General features: G+C 32.6%; 4 protein-coding genes across 5 annotated transcripts; 1 reads left to right on the top strand and 3 right to left on the bottom strand.

Annotated features, from left to right (window-relative positions):
- Nucleotides 1-2,591: 2,591 nt before the first annotated feature.
- On the bottom strand, nt 2,592-4,495 carry LOC140878195 (probable arabinosyltransferase ARAD1). The gene is made up of 3 exons (XM_073281806.1): nt 4,378-4,495; nt 3,617-4,341; nt 2,592-3,146 (listed from the first exon to the last, which is right to left on the bottom strand). Exons 1-3 carry the CDS (start codon nt 4,493-4,495, stop codon nt 2,592-2,594), a joined length of 1,398 nt encoding a protein of 465 aa, XP_073137907.1.
- An 875-nt stretch (nt 4,496-5,370) lies between these two features.
- On the top strand, nt 5,371-10,267 carry LOC140882740 (probable zinc metalloprotease EGY1, chloroplastic). The gene is made up of 10 exons (XM_073288920.1): nt 5,371-5,888; nt 7,057-7,521; nt 7,606-7,746; nt 8,118-8,219; nt 8,367-8,578; nt 8,692-8,742; nt 8,820-8,889; nt 9,335-9,403; nt 9,742-9,792; nt 9,927-10,267. The coding sequence occupies exons 1-10, from the start codon at nt 5,565-5,567 to the stop codon at nt 10,083-10,085; spliced, it is 1,644 nt and encodes a 547-aa protein (XP_073145021.1). The 5' UTR covers nt 5,371-5,564; the 3' UTR covers nt 10,086-10,267.
- A 4,371-nt stretch (nt 10,268-14,638) lies between these two features.
- Nucleotides 14,639-16,700, bottom strand: LOC140882727 (transcription factor MYB60-like). The gene is made up of 4 exons (XM_073288899.1): nt 16,582-16,700; nt 15,948-16,255; nt 15,738-15,867; nt 14,639-15,564 (listed from the first exon to the last, which is right to left on the bottom strand). The coding sequence occupies exons 2-4, from the start codon at nt 16,078-16,080 to the stop codon at nt 14,904-14,906; spliced, it is 924 nt and encodes a 307-aa protein (XP_073145000.1). The 5' UTR covers nt 16,081-16,255; nt 16,582-16,700; the 3' UTR covers nt 14,639-14,903.
- Nucleotides 16,701-17,151: 451 nt separating this feature from the next.
- On the bottom strand, nt 17,152-19,388 carry LOC140884416 (F-box protein SKIP24). Of its 2 annotated transcripts, none has more exons than XM_073291169.1 (4): nt 19,113-19,388; nt 18,646-18,819; nt 17,521-17,683; nt 17,152-17,433 (listed from the first exon to the last, which is right to left on the bottom strand). In XM_073291169.1, exons 1-4 carry the CDS (start codon nt 19,355-19,357, stop codon nt 17,281-17,283), a joined length of 735 nt encoding a protein of 244 aa, XP_073147270.1. In that variant the 5' UTR covers nt 19,358-19,388; the 3' UTR covers nt 17,152-17,280. The 2 variants fall into 2 exon arrangements, with proteins under 2 accessions (XP_073147270.1, XP_073147271.1); XM_073291170.1 differs by having other exon boundaries at nt 18,646-18,804.
- Between the last annotated feature and the right edge of the window lie 1,107 nt (nt 19,389-20,495).

Raw genomic sequence — 20,495 nt, 5'->3', positions numbered from 1 at the left:
TATTCTAAATTTCTAATATGTAATTTATAGCTATAACAGAGAACGAAAAGTTTTTGTTAGATATAGTCAATAATCAATGATGCCCAAAAATTTCTTTTGTGTAGTAAAAATTAAGAAAAAGTAAACAAAGAGAAATAGAATCAATTTTGAACCAGACTAGAAATATTGATAAATATTGTAGCTAGCGACAACAATAAAATAATGAGAAAATAAACAATTAACAGTTTACGTATATGTAGATAAAAATTAAAGCATGCACGATAACAATAATGTTATGAATGACAAGATGATTAAAAATTCTTCAAGATCTCGTTATTAATAAACTGATCAATATAAGATAATGCTAATATTATTAAGAAGTTTAACATAAAAATATGAGAGTTAGTTTGCCTCAAAATGTTCATGACCACATACTTGGGAAAAAAATTTTGATAAAAATATTAGAAAATTATTAATTGAAAATAGAGATGAATATGTTATGTACTGAAAAACTTTTTTTAATGATAAACTATGATTTATTATTTCAAGGGGCCTAATTTTTTTAGCTTGACTCAAGCCCCTGGAATCTCATGTAAGAGACTGCATCTATCTCTAGATATATGATTAAGACTGAAATTTAGTATAAAATTTCAAAATCGTAAATAAATAAATATATAAATTTACTTAGAAAAATTAGCATTTTAGTCCTGTATGTTGGCTTCATTTTAGTTTTGGTCCTGTATATTGGCTTGTTTTGGAAAAGATCCTGTAACTTTGTTTTTATTTTAGATTTAGTCCTACATGTTGATTGTTTTGGTTTTGGTCCTATAAGTTGACTTAATTTTTTATTTTGGTTCTATACAAAGTTATGTTTTGAAAAAAAATACAGGAATATGGATTTTTTTTGGATTTGGTCATATTAGTTGACTTGTTTTTTTATTTTGATCATGGAAAAGATGCGATTTTGACCAAATTAAGCTCGGTTAAGTTAGAATAAGCGTCTATGTTTTTTATTTTAAAATAATAAATTAAATTTAGAATTTAAAAGTTGACTTTCCAACTTTACCGCTTAAGCTTTTATAATAAATATTTTTTATGATTTTATAATTAAATAAATTAGATTTAAAATTTAGATGTTGACCTTCTAATTATTTTTTAAAATAATAATTATGTTCTAAAAGGTACAATAACTTGGTTTTTTTTTTTGTATTTTTCCTCCGTCGCCGAAACTCGGGGGAGTAGCAAAATTTTGCTTATTTGCAGTGTTCTAAAAAGCACGCTTAAGCGGCGATTAAGCGTGATAAAAGTGAAACATACCTAAAAAGCTCTGATTTCGAGAAAAGCAAAACAAAAAAAGTCAACAATAGTTGAGAACGATAAAAAAATATATTAGAGTGTTACTTTTTAAAAAAACAAAAGTATGTTTTAAATATATTTTTAGTTTTTTAGCTAATTTTGTTAATTTAAGTTGGAACTTATTTATATGATCATTAATAGGTGTTAAGTGGGCGAACACTTAGTGTCAAATAAATAAAAAATCGAAGTTACAGTTGAGAACGATATGAATGAATATTGTTTGTTTGTTACTTTTTAAAAGAACAAAAGTATCTTACATTTAATACATTAAATTAACATATTTTAGATTTTATTAAATTATTTAGATTAAAAAAAGTTTAAGCGTAAAAAAATATATTTTTATTAGTTAGTTGTAATTATCTCAAACCAATAAGAGATAAAACATGAAAGAATAAAAAATATTTATTACAAAAATAATTAGAGATCAACTTCTAAAATTCAAAACAAGATAACATACATGACGAAAACCAAAAAACAAACCAATTTACAGGACCAAAACCAAAATAAGCCAACATATAGGACTAAATCCAAAAAAAAAAATCGAGTTACAGGATCTTTTTCAAAACAAGCCAACATACAGGACTAAAACAAAAAAAAGCTAACATACAGGACCAAAATGCTAATTTTCCCAAATTTACTTTATAATATCATACGTACATACAACTCAACACTTAATGTCACCTCTAGCAAAAATGAAGTTTTTCCTATAAATGTACATATTATAGTAGTAGCATATGTTAAATCGGATCACTGATCAAAGCACGACCTAAAAGTCTCGTTGAATTTGTACATGAACATGTACTGATTTTCATGAAAGAGCTAAATGTGATAATTATGACAACCAAATTAATATTTGATGGAGATCTTAAACTAAGGTGTACACTACAATGTGTACATTTTCTTATTTCTTATCATGAGTATTTTTGCTTCTAAATATGGGAATATTTTATAATTTTATTAAAATTTTCATCATGAACATTTTTTCGGTTCACATCCTTGGAACATAATTTTATAGCAGTAAATTAATTACTATTATTATATATTATGATTTGTTTTGCATTAGACGTTTTATTTTTAAAAGAGAGGATTCCATTAATCATAAGCAATATCCATATGTACAGCATGTATAGACATATCTTATATGTTTGCTGTAGCTAATTGAAGATACACTGGCAATTTCTTGAGTTAGTAGCCAAAATCAAATTCAGGAAACGCAATAGAACATACATATCAAAACCTGCTTATACAAAGATTAGCTATTCCCAAAAAACTTTGGGCACATGAAAAGACTTGAGCCTTTCCGCGGGCAAAATCGTTCTTGAGAACCTCCTGGACTTGTGAACTTCCCTTTTGACAGCAGGAAGCTTGCGCAAAAACGCTTGCCATATCATCTGAACAGCATCTTGATGTTGAGATGGGTACTGGAACTTGAAAAACCTTTCGATTTGCTTGAGCCTTTTCCACATTCTGGTCCACTCCTCCTTGCTGATGTTCTTGATGAGGTTTAGGAGGAAGTTTTCTTGGAGGGCATCTGATGTACGCACAAACACGCAGAATTCAGAATAGTTGAGAACATCCTCGTAAGGGAGCTCGATTTCATCGCTTATAACCACGGGGACGCAGTGGCTAGCTATGGCATCAAAAAGCCTGTTTGAGGAGGGCGTATCCCCTGCTATGTTGAGGCAGAATTTGGAGGAGTGCATGCCCTGGGACGCCTCGTTCACTCCTTCCTTTTGGGCGCTACCAAATGAGAAATGCACGTCTTTCTCGTTTCGTAACATGTAAAACAACTCCTGCCGGATTGTTCCTCCCTGAGTATGACAAAATTGCAAGAAACATCTCACATAATGATATTCAGATTATAGGCTTTAATTTAGCTAAGGAACATAACATAAGTCTACCCATAGTTCATTTTCATGTGACTCTCAAAGTTCTGCAGGATCAGCGGCACATAGTGTTGACTAAAACACAGAGAGGAGGGTATAAAATTTCAGGTAAATATTCAGAAAATCAACTTAAACCAAGTCAAAAACATATGTCCAATCATTGTAATGGCTCATTGAGATTCTATGAACTTCGAAACACTTCAAATAAGGATACCAGAAATAAATTTCGAATCAACCTTAACTTGGCATAGAATGATCAGTTATGAAATTTCTAATAAAATAACCGCGAATGATCAATACTTACGAGAAATTCTATAAAACAGGCAATATCATGACCAATATCAGAATCACCAAGAACATACAAATACATTTTAAAAAGGACAGAGGTACCTTACATCTTTTCGATATATAGCTCCCTGGAAATATAGCAAAGTTGGACGACTATCGAAACCAGATGAGTCGTTGGCATAGCTTCTAATCATATGCCTGTAAGGTGCAATCACATCCTTCTCAACGTTAGCCACAGCTGGATGACACCTTCCGAAATCCGCAAGAATAAACATTGCTGGCCACAGCTTCACTCTTGCATCCACAAGACTATTCGGATGGTGGGCGACTATTATGTGATCCTTTCCCCCAGACCTCTTCCACTCCTCCTGAGCCGTCAAAAACTGAACCAACTTCTCCTGTAAAAAGTTATTGATGCTTTTCTGGCCAGGCTTCAGCTTCGAGTATCGGTTGTAGCTTATGGATGAAAAAAAGGGAACAAACACTACATCAGCTTGGCTAGAATTGTGTACTCTTATAGCACTACGGCATCCCAAATCGTCAGCAAATTCGGAGTTCAAGAGATCTAAAGTCAGCCAATACTCTATACTATGCTGCAGATTTAATCCACCAGGGTACACAGGGACCTCCGTCCGGATATCCGGCCAGACACTCCTCCCCTTCCTTTTCCAGCCCAAGAGGCTAAAATGAAATTCTGAGGGCAAGTCATACATAAAAACCTTGAGAACTTGCCTATTAGAATCAGTACTTTTCCTTGAAATATCATTTCGTGTCACTTTGTTTTCACCCATTGAAGCACTAGTTGGTGGGGATTTCTTAGGATACTCACTCTCTGCCATTGCAAAAAGCTTTGAGTTTGGCAATATACTAAGATCAAACGAGTGACGGCGGCCAGTCGATCGTAGCACTAAAAACCAAGATAATACCAGCAATGTGGAAGTCATAAAGAACAAAAAGAAGAGTGATTTATGAGCTAGAAGACCCATTCTTTAACTTTATAATAGCCCAGGAAAACTACTGATGTTCAAGATTTGTATTGAATAAAAAGTCTGATTAGGACAAAATACATATACCAATCATCATTAGTTCAATACCCTCTTGGTTTGTAGGATAAAGTAAAGGAATTTAACATGAGGATACGAAACACGAAATTGAATGCCAGAATCATGATTGTTTCACCCATTTATGCATCACTATAAAGCCATGCATGCGTTGAGTTAACCCAACACAACGCACAATCTGATACCGCAAGATAAAAATACAGAGTCGGAAAAGAACAGATCCATAATATATTTGGAAAAAAAGAGAGGTTCCTGTGACTTAATCCAAACAAACATATAGAACAAAAAATTTAAAAACAATCGAAATCAGATCAACTACACAATTAAGTTTTCAAGAGAACATAGATTTACAAGTTTTACAGAGAATGGCAAAGAAACAATGAACATGCAAAGGAAAGAACTTACACAAAATACACACTACCCTCTATTTTGTTTTCTTGAATTTAAATAAATAAATACTTTATTTTTATGATATTATTATCTGCCATGAGAAAAGGAGAAATCTGAAGAAGCGGACTCCCATTACTTTGGTGTCGAAATTTAGTCGGTTCAGTTGTTTGCTACAATAAAATTCAATATTACATATATTTATAAGTATATATTTATATAACTTTCAAATAAATTTTTCGAATAAAGATTTTTTGAAAATGCAAATTTTTACTTTCAGCTCTCAAATAAAACATTATCATTCAAATAATTTGTAATAAAAGAAAATGTGAACGAATTTGTTTCTAATTTATTGTTTGCATATAGTTGAGGGAAAGTAGTAATAATAGGAGTTGGAGGGGGCAAAGTTTAATTAAGGGTGAATTTAATGTAGAAATTCTGAAAAGCTGGATGAAGATATGCTTCGTCATATGCTTACAAAACCCCGAAAATCTTCTTCTCGACTTCTTGCCAGACGAAATATCTCCTCTCATTTTCACCATTTATCCAAAAAATTACACAGATATTTGCACTGTACATTAGCCAATTGAAGGCGGCCTGATTGAAAATGGTTGCTTTAACCAGTTTTAGCTTCCGTTTAACCCCTCAAAATGGCTGCAATTTCCGGCAGAAACTTCAGAACAATGGTGCCGAATGTTTTCTTTGCGGGAAACTCGTTCCAGAAAGGCGAAGATTATCTTGGAAGGGGAGATTTGGGAGGTGGGATGTTGTTATTAGGTCGTGTTATAATAGTAAAAACAACACGAATGATGATATTGGTGTTAATGGCGATAGAGAAAATAAAGATAATACGAATTTGGCTACGATGGCGTCATCTGAGAAGAAGTCTGATGATGATTCCGATGATTCGACGGCTTCTATATCTTCGCGGGTGAGCTTAAATGTCTCACTTTGTTTGCTGTAACGATTTTTCATTTTTCTATGTAAATTTGTAATTTTTGAAGATTTGTTTGTAAACTGGTTGTTTTATTGACACAAACTGGTCGCATGAAGTGATACGTGATACCATTATTCTTTCATGCGGAAGCTTAGAAAGGGGACTGCTGCTGGATAATTGAGTTCAAATGGTTTGATAGAAGTAATAATTTAAATTCGGTGTTAGATTTAGACAGCTTATGTACCAGGGATATGGAATTGATGGAAAAATATTGTTTTGCTTGGCAAAAAGTTAACTTTTCAGCATGTGACCATTTTGGAAAAAGCGAAGATCATTTGATCCTACTAATTTTTTATGACCTAAACCCCAAAGTGAATTGTTATATAGTAACTTCTAACCAGTAATGGTCGTGGTTTCAAATTTTGATACTTGTTTCGCGATTAGCTATCATTAAGCTGAAGATTTGTTCGAGAAAAATTATGGTTGTGTAGGAAGTAGCAAAATAACCTGGAAATTTGCTTGATGCAGTAATGTGGGGTATTTAGATTTTAGTGAAAAGAACATAGGGATTGAAGGAACAGAACTTGGCGATAGAAGAAACATAACCGGATATAGCTGCAGATAAACAAAGAAACATATAAGATGAAAAAGAAAACAGAGGATGATCCATATGGTGCATGAAACTCATCCCACCTACTCAGTGTTTAAAGGGCGCCACTAAAAATGTAGAGGAAAACTTGATTTAGAAAGCATAAATTTTGCAGAGCGGACTTTTGAGGGTAGGGGGACGAATTTACTCTTTCGAGCCCAAACTATTAAATAGAGCTAGTATAATATTCGGATAAGTCTCCAACATCAGACATCACTAGATCTCTGATAACTTCATTAATATTAAATAAGTAAGCTCAACAATACATGAAGACTCATCGTGTGCCCGTCACTTTGTCTTGAGAGGACTATTAAGATTTTGTTGTGGTTGTGATGCTATAATAACAGTGATCTGGAGAATGGACAAACTGAAGACAATATGATGTGAAGGATAAGTTGTTTCTGAATGCAAAAATAAATAATTTTAAATCTTGTTATAAGTGTAGTCAAGTTCAATACGCTATTAGCTTAAAAAAAATAATGGTTTTACTAATTTTTTTCCCCTCTTCCGCAGCCACCAACTCTATCACCTATTGGACAATCATACAATAATTTCCAGGTTGACTCTTTTAAATTAATGGAACTTCTGGGGCCAGAAAAGGTTGATCCAGCTGATGTCAAGATTATTAAGGAGAAGCTCTTCGGCTATTCAACCTTTTGGGTAACTAGAGAAGAGCCTTTTGGTGATCTAGAAGAAGGCATTCTTTTTCTTGGCAACCTTAGGGGAAAGAGAGAGGATGTTTTTGCTAAACTTCAGAAGCAGCTATCTGAGGTGATGGGAGATAAATACAACCTCTTCATGGTGGAGGAACCAAATTCTGAAGGACCAGATCCACGTGGTGGACCCCGTGTCAGCTTTGGCATGCTGCGAAAAGAGGTTTCGGATCCCGGCCAAACAACTCTTTGGCAATATGTGATTGCTCTCCTGTTGTTTCTTCTTACTATTGGTTCCTCAGTGGAGCTAGGAATAGCATCTCAGGTATGATAATATCATTTTAACACATTTTTCAAATATTCTATTCCATATTAGTTACTGATTACAACAGTTTCTGGTTCAAAACAGATAAGTAGACTTCCACCGGAGGTAGTTAAATACTTTACAGATCCAAATGCTGTTGAACCACCAGATATGCAACTCCTCTTTCCATTTGTGGACTCTGCTTTGCCTTTGGCTTACGGTGTGCTAGGGGTTCAGCTCTTTCATGTAAGTATCAATCTTGTCATCATCTGTTGATCTGAAGTGGTGTGGTTTGTTTTGAAATTCTTGGTTGTGACACAAATTCATTTTTCAAGCCTCGTTATTTTCATAAAGTCTAAATTTCTTTTTGTATCTTTTGCTATCGCCTTTATCTAGAGCATAACCTACATTTTTTTAATAAGGCCTTTAATATTTGAAACTCGCCATTGCAATACATGAATTTCTGTTCTTTCTCTGTGCTGAAAATAGATTTTATGATGACGGATTACGTCATACTGATGTAGATTCGGTAGCCATGTGTAAGGTCGGTCGGTCTGTCTGTCTATCTATGATATGGTTTTTGTTTTTAATTTATAAATGGGCTTGATTTCCTGCAGGAAGTTGGACATTTTGTTGCAGCATTTCCTAGGAAAGTAAAACTGAGTATTCCGTTCTTTATTCCAAATATTACTCTTGGGAGCTTTGGAGCAATTACTCAGGTGAGCATGCAACTGCAAACATTTAATTTTGGAACTGTATGGTATGTTCTTCTTGGTTATACATGGTTTGTGCTACAAACTTTTTGGTCTTTAGTTTCTGAATTTGTAACACTATTTGATTTCTAGTTTCTGTTGCTTTGGTTGTAGTTCAAGTCCATTCTTCCTGATCGAAAGGCAAAAGTAGATATTTCATTGGCTGGGCCATTTGCAGGAGCTGCTTTGTCTTTCTCTATGTTCACTGTTGGCCTGATGCTTTCATCAAATCCAGCCATGGCTGGAGATTTGGTGCAGGTTCCCAGCATGCTTTTTCAAGGCTCTTTGCTTCTTGGGCTTATCAGTAGAGGCTTTCTTGGTTACACGTGAGTTACTGTTTTACATTTCTACCTTTATCTGTTTGAGCCATTCCTTGTCATGTTCAATGGAAAAATATCCTACTTGTAATGTCTTGTCTATGTCTTGTCTTTGATATCAGGAGCATGCATGCCGCAACAGTCTCAATACATCCTCTGGTGATTGCTGGCTGGTAACGTATCTGTGAGGAACACTTTTTAGTTGTTATGGTTTGATCTATACGCTCAATGTTATGTTCTTGGTTCATAGGTGCGGGCTGACGACGTCTGCATTTAATCTGCTACCAGTTGGATGTCTTGATGGTGGAAAGGCTATGCAGGTATACGTTTCCTTTATTTTCCCTTTGTTTTCAGCAGTCAAGGTGCAGTATGAAGATTGGACTGATGATTCATTGCATTTACCAGACATGAGCTTACATTGGCTAGAAGTAGTTGATTGTGGGTTTACGCATTGCCTGTAATTTTATATGATTTCAAATCTAATTTTTTGCATATAAGGGATAAACATATTTCTTCCATAGTGAATTTAAGGAGAAATGGCTTTTATTTTTGGCTTGGATTTGATACTATTGCAATTTACTTATTTAAAGTACGCCAATGCATTATGACTTTATGAGGAAAATTTAGAATCTTAATGATTAGATACTTTTCTGCTATTGAAAATTTTCTTGAATTTGTTATCAAATTGTTGCATTTACATGTGAATAATGATTTTCATCTAAACCTGGATCACAACTGATAGAATTCCTTTCATATTATTTTCAGGGAGCTTTTGGAAAGAGTGCCCTTGTTGCTTCTGGATTAGCAACTTACACCATGCTCGGGTTGGGAGTGGTATGTTCGCCTTTGCTTGCACAAGTATTTATGAAGTTCATAATATGTTACAAGCTGTAGTTTCAAACATATAACAATCACATCAAAGATCTTGTCTTGTCTGAAAGAAATGTATCTTGTCTTGTCTGAAAGAAATGATTAGCATTTTTCTTCAAATTTGCCATCTCTGAATTCTCCAAAACCATCTCCTAATAGGGGAAAAACACCAAAAAGTAACAAATATTAGTGTGATGTAGCAAGTAAATTTGTCCTCTTCAAATTATCTTGTAGACCCCTCTGCGGTATCGATTTTCGCAGCAACATTCTTAATTTAAATTTCATGTTTCTCCGACTTTCAGCTCGGTGGACCCTTGTCACTTCCTTGGGGATTATACGTCCTAATATGTCAGGTATGCAACTTTTTAGATGCAATCTAATTGAACATGATAATTGGACTGCTATTCTATTCTGTTTCTGCTCCTGGAGGATAATGAGTGGAAGTTTGTCTCTTGACTGTTATTTGTATACGTTATGAAATTTGCAGAGGGCTCCAGAGAAACCGTGCTTAAATGACGTAACAGAGGTAGGAACTTGGCGAAAAACGCTTCTTACCATGGGCATTATACTTGTAGTCCTGACTCTCCTACCCGTGTGGGACGAGCTAGCGGAAGAGCTTGGTGTAGGTCTTGTTACCACGCTTTGATACTCAAAACCCAATTTTGATTTTGGATCAGGCGAAATATTATGGCTATTTTTGTTCCTCTAAATGAGTGGCTTGGTAGTCATTATACCCTTCTGTCTGTTGCTCTTCTATCTGGGCTCCTCGTACTTTGTACATAACGAGTTGTACACTCAAAATTCAAAATATATAAATATTTTCTGAAATGTTGATATTTCTTAGGCTTCATCGAGTGATGCCAACTTCACAAGTATCTCTTTTTCTTGTTTTTCTCCCCGTTGTGTATCGATGAGGGATGGGAGTGGGACAATCTCAGTGTCATTTCGTTTTTTTGTTTTTTTTTTCCCTCATTTTTTATGAATCGATTTAATACATGTAACATAAACTTATTCTTGCAATATGAGTTATATAGGAGTATATTAGTGTCAAATAGGCAATTTTCGATATGATTTTTTCTTCTTCTTTTTCATTTTATGTACAAACCATTCTCAAAAAAGAAAAATTTCGATATGTTTAGTAGCTTACAACCAAAAAAAAAATCAAGTTTCTGGCGGAGAACTAAACGATTAAAATTCAAAACAAAACCAACTTAAGAGGACTAGACTTGCTCTTCTCCCTAAATGACATTTAGGAAGTGTTGGGTAGAGTTTTTACAAAATGCTTTTTAGCTTTTAGCTGCATACAAGTGTTTTTGAGTGTTTGTGAATGTTAAATTCTGCTTAAGTTTTTACGACTTTTATCCAAAAGCAAAAGGCTAAAATTTGATACTATTTTTTTGTTCTGTTTTTTTGTTTAAGGTATAAAATTACAAGTTGACATATATACTCTTAATAAACTTATCACATTACATATGCTTTTATTATTATTTTTAAATATTTTTTTAATTTTTCATTATTATTTCAAGCATTTTTTAAAAAAATATTTTTTTCAAATTTTACATTATTATTACAAGCATTTATTTAAATAATATATATATATATATATATGCATATATATATTGAATTTTCATACATTTTTGTACATATCTTGTATATTTATACAAATTTTTTTCATTTTTTATATTTTTATTTTTATTAATCTTATATATTTTTTTCAAATATTCATCTTATAAAAAATAAAATATTTTTGATACAAAATTCATAATGTAATAATATATAAACTCATTTTTTATAGTGTGAGTATCAAAAATTAAATAATCAAATAAGGGTATGAGTTTCATTTAGTTAAAAAATTAAGTTTGGAAGCAGTTATTCTTCAAATACTAAACTTTAGCTTATATTAGCTTTCAACTTTTATTTCCAAACACTCCCTACTTTAGCTTCTCACCAACTTCAAAATAACCTCTATTAAAATCACTTTTAAATAAGTAAAAATTCACCAAAATACTCCCTTAGTTCATTGATTAAACGAGTTCAAATATTATTAGATACGTTCATTATCTCAAATCAGACAACTCAATAATCCATGAATTCGGTGCAAACTATTTTTTTAATTTTTTGAAAACAGGTGCAAACTATTTTAGTATGCTATGATGTTAAATATTGGTAAATCTTGTTTCTTACGTAAATTATAGGAGTGATTGTGGACTTGTGCAACAATTATATATGGATCCAAATTGGTGGCATTAACTCCTAGTATTATGTGAACATTTAATTGATATATAAAATGTACTAGGGGGGCATTTTCCTGTGAGATCTTGAGTCAAAACGTTGATCTTTCCATGTGCGCCACTTATTGATCATCATTGAGTACGAGTTAATGACTTGTCTAAACATTCAAATATCAACTTTTATGCTCCAAAAATGAAAATAAAAATCAAATTTTGGGTAAATTGTATTTTGACTAATATATTGATATATAATTAAATATATTCATTATCAAAGGGGATGTATGGGTTAAAATCCACATGAAATTAGTGTTATCAATTCCAAAATTTAGCAATATTCGCGATAAATTTTGAACTATAAAAAGGATATGAATTATATAAGTAGCAAAAAAACACACATACAAATTTTAATTCGAATATCACAACATAAAAAGTTTGTTTTCAATTGAATTCATCAAGACTTGACTATATATCTAAGAGATATATAGGTAGTAATGATTAAGGGGCCAAAGGTGAATAAATAATCACAATGTAGCAGAATTAAATAAATAGGGGTCTGTAATTAATTAAAGCATTATGTGTATCAGTGTATATATATTTAAAGAACCTTTTTGCTTGAATTTAAGTGAAATAATATGTAGACGGGGCACACTTTTGTTATTTATTGGCCTCTTCATGGTGTGCCACTTGTCAACCAAATTATTATTATTGTTCTTGTTTTTTATAAATTTTGTGGTTAATTGTTAAATATTTGATCAAATATGTGTAGCATAAAACGGTTGGATTCATAAAAATATGCATAAGCTCTATATATTTTGCATATGAAATAGTAGTTAATAAAATTTAATTACCATGAATTAAACCTATTATCAAATATACTTATAATTTATTGTGATGAGTGAATTTAGTGTCATTCAATTTCGCAAGGAGTGGGCCACCGTTCATGGGGCGTACAATATATATACACCAAATTACATAATATTTAGTGGCAACATTGAATGTGTGTTTTATTTTGTGAAATTTGGGCACAATAAATTTTACAATATAAACGAATTTTGAATTCTACTCTAAATGTTTACGAGGAGAACACCAATCTTATATTATTTTAAGGTATTTAGATGTACTTCCAGAAAGAATTAATATATAGCAATAAGAGTTAACCATTAATTTTTACGTATTCATTGTTACTTTTATGTTTAATTCCCAATCAGTCGTGCTTTTATGTTCTTATGAAATCGATTTTATAATATTCTACTGAAAACATTACATTTTTGGTTTCTTAATTTGAATTTTTTTTAAAATTTTGGTCATGTTAATAATAAATTTATATTTATAATTATGTAACTCACATTTTTTTCATTTTTGGTCATTTCTTAACCGGAATCCAGCTTATGGGCCATAAATTTCTCATGTGACGATTGCGATGATGATATGGATTTTTGGAAGGTCGTATTATGTTATAAAAAAAATTATGGCATATGTGAAGGGAGAGACGGGACCAGAAAATTCAATTAAAAGGACGAAAAGATTTTTTAAAATCATTAATTATCAAAATAATATGATTATGGTATATTACATACATATACAATAGGTCAAAACTATTATTATTTTTGTATTATGTTCATATTTTTTTGTTTTTTATTAATAAAATAATTTTTATTGAGTTGTATTAGGGGTTGAGAATGAGCAAATGAGCGCGGCGTGAGTACAACATTTTGAAAAATAACGGTTTAGGCCACCTAATAGTTGCTTAGAAATCTCAAAATTCGTCTAGGCAGTCGCTTAGATTAACATATAATATAATATATATATTTAATTTTTTTAAAAAATATTATTTGACATATTTGTTCATCAATTTATATCGGATGAAGACGAGAAATATGTCATGTAATTCGAGTTTCAATTCGATAAATATGAATTATTGGAGAAATATTAAGATGAACAAGAATACTAAGATATCGAGACTAAAAACACACCGCTTAGGCTGGTGAATTCGATAAAAAATAATTATTGGAGAAATATTAATTTGGATCGGATTAAAATAATTAGATATTTAGGTTAAAAATAAAAACAGCATATACGGGACCTAGGCGGCCGCCTAAGTTTCTAGGCGCTAAGCAGTGGGTGATCGTCCATCTACCGTTTTTTCAGAACATTGATTACATGACCAAATTGTAATTATTCATATTTCACCGGTAGAGTTCAACCTACTTTAAGGGTTTTACCCAAATCATAAATCCAATGCCCCATGATTTGCCACATCAACAATATCCCATTAATTATGCTCATGTGTAAAAATATTAACCATCGGATACATGATTTGAGTGATACCCATTGGATAGGATCTCATTAACTTATTCCACCTCTGTTCTTTTTCTTTTGAACAAATTACCGGTCGCCTTTTATTTTATTTTTTTTCCTGTTAAAAAGTTGATTCTCACAAACAAATTAAATGAGATAGGATAATCTATAGTACATAAAAAAAAAATTGAATTTTTAAAAATGCGATAGTATGTAAAAAGTTTAATAAACTCAGTTTTCAAAAAGAAAAATTGGTAAAACTTCCTCCCGATCGACGGCCAAGCATTTAAAAGTATTTGTTTCGTGTTTATTTAATGCTCTTATTTGAGGTCGCCTTCCCATTTGCCTGTCACAATAAATAATATTGAATATGATTAATGTACCAAGGAAGTTGATATATATATTTTGGTGCACTTCATTTTATAAATGCGTAGCTAGCTTTATTATAATGTCGTAACCAATATAAATTTAATGTGATTTGGCATGCATATGAGATTAAGAACTTTAATTATCAAGTTATAGAGAAACATGCATCAAAATTAGTTTGATATTATTTAAGTACATTGTCTAATAATATTATAACAATTTGTTCAAACAAAATAATAAAATAAGGAAACGTACAGAATACAACTTTCATAGGAACCGAACCCTAATAGCTAGAGGATATATTACTTCATACATAAATCATTGAAGATGATTGAGCAAATTTAGATACATTAATTCTTCTATTTCAAATGCATTTCATCCTATTTAATCACATGAATAACGCCATTTTTATTCTTAAAGTGTTATTCATTTGATTAAATAGATTAACAAAGATTATGGCAGCTTATTTCGAAAGTAATTAAAAAAAAAAAAAGACTAGTGTTTGCATTTTCTCAAGACATGCATGATATTCATTCATTTTCCATTCTCTCGATCTCTTGCAATTTCCGTTAGAACATAATTGGGATTTGATCCATCACTTCTTGATCCACTGAACTAACACCTTCATCGAACAGCCAGTTCTCAAGAAATGACAACGGAGGGTGATCAAAATTTTCGAATTTCGGAGCCTTTTGATGATCAAGAAATCCAATATTCTCATCACCCTTTTCACTAGAATCACAATCTAGATGATCAGACATTGAAAGATTACGTTCCAATTCATCACTAGGAATATCATCATGAGTACCATTCTTGCCCTGATATTCATGATGTTTGATCTGCATCGGTTCCCCGAAACCTTGAAATGAAGCTTCAGTTTGAAATTTTCCGTCATTGTGGGATGTGTGCTGGTTAGGCTGAGGGGATGATCTCATCCATTCTTGAAGAAGTTTTGATATATTATCTGCGCTAGAAGCGTACGCCAAGCCGGAATTTTTTTCGTTGGAGCTGAAGTATTGCTGATTGCTAATGGTATTGCGATCCATTCTCCTTTGATCGACACAGCTTTCCAACGAGAATTGAGGGTGATTAGCTGTGGAGTCATATAGCATTTGGGAATGACCCATACCTGTCTGAAACTTCATCAACTTTTTCTTCAAGTGAGTGTTCCAGTAGTTCTTGATGTCATTATCTGTTCTTTGTGGCAAGTATGTTGCTATAGCAGCCCATCTATCCATTGATTATTAATATATATCCATCATTAAACACAAAATGAGGCACAAATTAATTTATCTATCACAATCTTGATTTGAATGTTTAGTAGAAATGTTGAAGCATCTATAAGTAAATCACTCGTATTTATACAAAGGAAAGTAAAGTATTAGTATAATAAGGAACATTACTTGTTACCCAATAAAGCTTGAAGATGAATGATCATCCCTTCTTCATGTGAGGTGAAATTTCCTCTCTTGATCCCTGGCCTAAGGTAATTAGTCCACCTGAGCCTGCAACTCTTGCTGCACCTCGACAAACCTTAAAAAAAAGGAAAACAAGACCCGAAACAGGATTATGAAACAAACGATCCAGAAAATTGTACTGATCGGGATACATACCGGTATTAGTGGGCACAGCTCTCCAATTCCCTGGACCATGTTCTTGAATGTAAGAGACTAAAATGATGTCTTCTTCAGGAGTCCATGGACCTTTCTTGATCCCAACTTTATCGCAACATGGAGGCCTCCCCATATTTTTTTTTTCCTTTTTACAATGTCTGTATTGCTGATTGTGGGGATTATACTTGGAGAGATATGGATTATGTACTGCAGTGTTGGGGTGCTGATCTAAGGCTTATATACATGATGGGAAAGAATATATGGCTCACCTCTCCACCTCTTCACTGTAGCCATTATATATAATGATCCTACGTTCAATATGATAATGTATTATTACAATAATAACAAGTCAAATCGACGACCACAGTTTACATTAACATTATTTTGTTCAGTAACATATATAGACATGTAGATGTAGTTAAGAGGGGACACCACCCCATTGAAGAGACAGAAAAAACTGGAAGTAAATCTTTTTTCACCCTCGAATTTCAAGATGTTGCACATGCAACGTAACCGGGCAGCTATATATTTAATTATTTGATGTTGGCCGGAATAAACTTATAATTCATCCCCCGTAAATTATTAAGTACATAATTGAAAAACATTAACTTCTCCATTACGAAGACCATAATACCTTCTGCTAAGCGTACGATGTGCTTAGATTTCTGCCAGTGCCGGGGGCCCCCACCACCCAACTTGATAGGGAATCACACTACAACAATTACACAATCAAGAAAAGGGTTCCGGGCCGGCCCGTTTGGTGTCATAATCATGAAACTAGGAAATAATTTGGGCCGGCACAAATACAACTATTTGGCGTTCTGTTTGAGGTTTTAAAGGCCCAGGACTGAAATGTGGACTTCTTCATCGGTTTTATTCCAACCTCATTCGAATCTGTGACTGTGAGTGTGAGTCATAATTCAAAATGGATCTGAATTAATAGGCAATTCGATATAAATCTATATCTCATAGTTTTTTAAAGGTCTCCCACAATATATTTGCATAATACAATATATGTACATGTTTTTGTATCGAAAAGACAAATACACTGAAAGAGTATGACATAGCGTCATAGGTGAGATACTTTTTCTTACATTCCTTATATATGTTTCCTAATGCCTATGTGTAGACACACACACACACACATATAATGTGAGGCTTGCATGCTGAATGCAATAAATAGGCTCCATGGAGAGTTTATGAATTATATTTAGCAAAGTCGAACTCAAGTAAAATGCTCAAATACATGCATATTACACAATAATTCAACGAAATTCAATGGTAATTTTTTTTAAATATGATTTCCCTTTCTGTGTGTACAAACAGGACACAATTAGAACTTCGAAGTTTTGGAAAGTTTCAACTTTTTATTCGTAATTCTACGCTCGCCTGATTTCAAACTAGCACCTTCAACATCCTGTAATGGGTGGTAATTTACCCTAGCCAACTTTTCCTCGGCTTCACATAACCTTCTCTTTTCAGTAATCTGTAAAAAGCATGAGACATAGCAGTAAGAGGGCGTGACCAATTGAGTCAGCGTGAACACTATATCATTAGAAAACACATGGCTTACAAGGCTCTTCCGGAGACATGCAATCTGATTTTTGCAAGAGCTAAGCTCCATTTCAACTGTCTTGATTCGAGATTTAACAGGTACAGTGCATTGCCGAACCATCTGCTCTTGCCTGGCTCGAACGACCTCCGGCTGCCAAACGTTCAATGCAACGGAAGCATGCCTGATGATCCCAGTTGCAACGTGTCAGTTGTTAGAAAGCCACATAATTTGGGAAGGATAATTAACGTGAAAGTGAATCAAACCTAATGAAATACAAATAAATAGCCTAAAAATAATCAAACCAAATCCAAGACTCCAAATTTGATAGTTACACACACATAATTAAGCAATTTAATACATAAACCACTGATTTAAAATGAGAATGAGAAAAGCTAAACAGTCTATAAATCAAGTTCACTAACCTAAAAATTTCATTTACAATAATTAACAGCATACACAATAAATTATCGAGTTAATTATATCAAGTATAAATATTGAATTATGATTAAATCACCCCAATACGGTTGGGCAGCTGTGGTAACTTGACTATGAAACCCTGCCTATATTATACTGAAATAAATAAAAACCATAAAAAGGAAGAAATCAAGCCCTGACCCAGGCGTGGCTGGGCCTCGCCCTAAGGCCTGTGCAATGCAAGTGCAACCTAGTATGTTCCCGGAAGCAACGACCAGCACCCCGGGCGCCTTAGACAACTATGCTAAATTCAAAATTCAACAGCAAATTGCAGCCTTCATGACAACATACGTACTAAATCAATTTTGGGATACAACTAATGTCACCTCCGTGATTAAAACTTCTCTCAATCAAAATTCAGAGACTAATATGTATACAGGGTACAGAACAAATATATCCTTTTTTGAGTCCTAAACGTTAACCCCTGAACTATCATCCCCCAATAATGCTATATTATTCAATTTTCACAACAGATGCCTCGTTCAATTTCTGGCTGAAAACTGGAACCTAACCTCACTTCCAAACATTAGCATTAACATCATCAATCAAGCCCTAGTGAAAGATCAGTTGAGGATGTTAAATATCAACACAAACTCCAAAAATTTACAAAGATAATAAGAATACTTGCATTATAGCTTCATGAGTTTCCAGAGTAAATAGTTAAGTCACCTGATTTGGCATAAATACTTTCGCTCGGCATCTGCTTTATCCAGTTTATCTTTCTCCTCTAAAATCTGAAGCTCAATCCTCCTAATTTTACCCGACTGCTCAGCTATTTTGCCCTGTAATTTCAAAACAGCACAAATCTGCTGTTGGCGCTTCCGGTATCTGTCGGACTCATATCTAACAAATTAGTGTCAACTAATCAGCGGATATCACAACCCCTCCAAACATTACCATTTAAAGGCAGCACTTTTTCGAAAGTAAAATCAAACAGAAAACAGACAAGTAGCTAGTAGATAACTCATAACAGGATCATCGATTAGCCTTTCTTATATTTATTTAACCACAATTTAATCTCTCAAGGGTCGGTTTCAATAAACCGATTACAACGCCTACATTTCTAATAAACCGAATTGGATTGGTGAAACAATTGAATAATTTCAAAATAAAGTAAAAAGTAACAAAAATAATACCTCGCCTTGTAGAGTCTCTTGAGCTTGGAATTGACATCGGAAGATGAGATGTCGTTAAAATTGAAATTAAAATCGGATGGGAAGTCGGAAAAGAGAAGATGCGACCAGAGAGAATCGTCGGCAGCTAGGAAGCGGAGGCGGCGGCAGGCAATGGAAAGGCGGCAGAGGTCAGCGCAACCAAGGGTTCCCGATTGGATTCCAATTTCCATTATTCTTCTCAAGAGATCGTCAGGAAGCGCCGACATAGTGTTCTAATCTCCCACCCCATCTTCTCCGGCCTTCACGTGTATATAATTATGTATATAATTATGGTGTTTCGGTCCGGTTTTTGGTTTTTTATTTCGATTTTTTTGATTTTCGGTTTTAGAAATATATAATTCGATATCCGAACCGTTTTACTTCGGTTCGCTTCGCTTCGGTTTTTTACTAAATCGGTTCGATTATTTCGGTGGGTTATTTCGATTTTGATATAATTATTTTAATTAATATTATAAAATATATTTTAAAATATAATATGTTATTTTTAAATGATTTTTTTATAAAATATTTAAATTCAAAGTTTAAATGACTTAAATAAACAACAATCAACTAAAAATTATTTAAAATGATTCTTTATTCATTAGGTATCATCTCATAAAATATATAATATAAACAATTATATAAATAAAATTATTAATTTAATAAAATTTCGGTTTTTTCGGTCGGTTTGGTTTTGAGATATATAATCCGAAATCGAGCCAAATAAAATTCGGTTTTGACATGTATATCCGAATTTCAAATTTCGATTTTCGGTTCGGTTCGGTTTTTGGTTTTTTCGATTTTTTCGGTTTTATCCGAAGTTAATTAAAATTCATCTAATAATATTACCATTTAAAAATTAAAATTTATTATAATTTGGAGAGTGTTATTTACACTTAAAAAAGTATTAATAAAACTCTATTTTATCTATATAATTCTCTAATAGACAAGATTAACCATAATTAATTATTTTCTCATATAATAAAATCTCTATGCACCTTAAAAAAAACTCAAATTCAATCATTCTATTTATTAAAAAGTAAAATTTTGATATATACAAAATTTTTCATTGTTTTTGTGGAAAAAGTAAATAAATTACAAATAACAAAAAAACAATCTTTCTTAATATTCAAATTATATATCAATATTTTATAGGATATACATACAAAACGTTATTAATTTTTATTTTATTTTTATAAAATACATAAAATTGGTGGGTTACGGAATTTTGATTTACCAAGATTATGTTAAAGTGTTTGGGAGAAAATGTAAATTTACATATATTAAAAATTAAGATTAAAAATAAGAAGATGTTTTTTTTATTATTTTAGAATAATTTTTGGAAAAACATATTATACTTTTGTG

Source organism: Henckelia pumila, chromosome 2 (assembly GCF_033568475.1).
Source record: "Henckelia pumila isolate YLH828 chromosome 2, ASM3356847v2, whole genome shotgun sequence".
NCBI lineage: Eukaryota > Viridiplantae > Streptophyta > Magnoliopsida > Lamiales > Gesneriaceae > Henckelia > Henckelia pumila.
This window is presented reverse-complemented; position numbering and strand designations above follow the sequence as displayed.

Excerpts from the sequence above, each read along its gene's own strand:
- LOC140878195 (XM_073281806.1), bottom strand. The coding sequence starts at position 4,495 with ATGGGTCTTCTAGCTCATAAATCACTCTTCTTTTTGTTCTTTATGACT. Across the intron at positions 4,342-4,377 it reads CCGTCACTCGTTTGATCTTA|AGAGTGAGTATCCTAAGAAA; the intron begins GTATATTGCCAA and ends TTGCAATGGCAG. Across the intron at positions 3,147-3,616 it reads GAGCTATATATCGAAAAGAT|GGAGGAACAATCCGGCAGGA; the intron begins GTAAGGTACCTC and ends TGTCATACTCAG.
- LOC140882727 (XM_073288899.1), bottom strand. The coding sequence starts at position 16,080 with ATGGGGAGGCCTCCATGTTGCGATAAAGTTGGGATCAAGAAAGGTCCA. Across the intron at positions 15,868-15,947 it reads AGCTGTGCCCACTAATACCG|GTTTGTCGAGGTGCAGCAAG; the intron begins GTATGTATCCCG and ends CTTTTTTTTAAG. Across the intron at positions 15,565-15,737 it reads CAAGCTTTATTGGGTAACAA|ATGGGCTGCTATAGCAACAT; the intron begins GTAATGTTCCTT and ends ATCAATGGATAG.
- LOC140882740 (XM_073288920.1), top strand. The coding sequence starts at position 5,565 with ATGGTTGCTTTAACCAGTTTTAGCTTCCGTTTAACCCCTCAAAATGGC. Across the intron at positions 7,747-8,117 it reads TAGGGGTTCAGCTCTTTCAT|GAAGTTGGACATTTTGTTGC; the intron begins GTAAGTATCAAT and ends GATTTCCTGCAG. Across the intron at positions 8,743-8,819 it reads CCTCTGGTGATTGCTGGCTG|GTGCGGGCTGACGACGTCTG; the intron begins GTAACGTATCTG and ends CTTGGTTCATAG.
- LOC140884416 (XM_073291169.1), bottom strand. The coding sequence starts at position 19,357 with ATGTCGGCGCTTCCTGACGATCTCTTGAGAAGAATAATGGAAATTGGA. Across the intron at positions 18,820-19,112 it reads AAGAGACTCTACAAGGCGAG|ATATGAGTCCGACAGATACC; the intron begins GTATTATTTTTG and ends CTAATTTGTTAG. Across the intron at positions 17,434-17,520 it reads CATGTCTCCGGAAGAGCCTT|ATTACTGAAAAGAGAAGGTT; the intron begins GTAAGCCATGTG and ends TGCTTTTTACAG.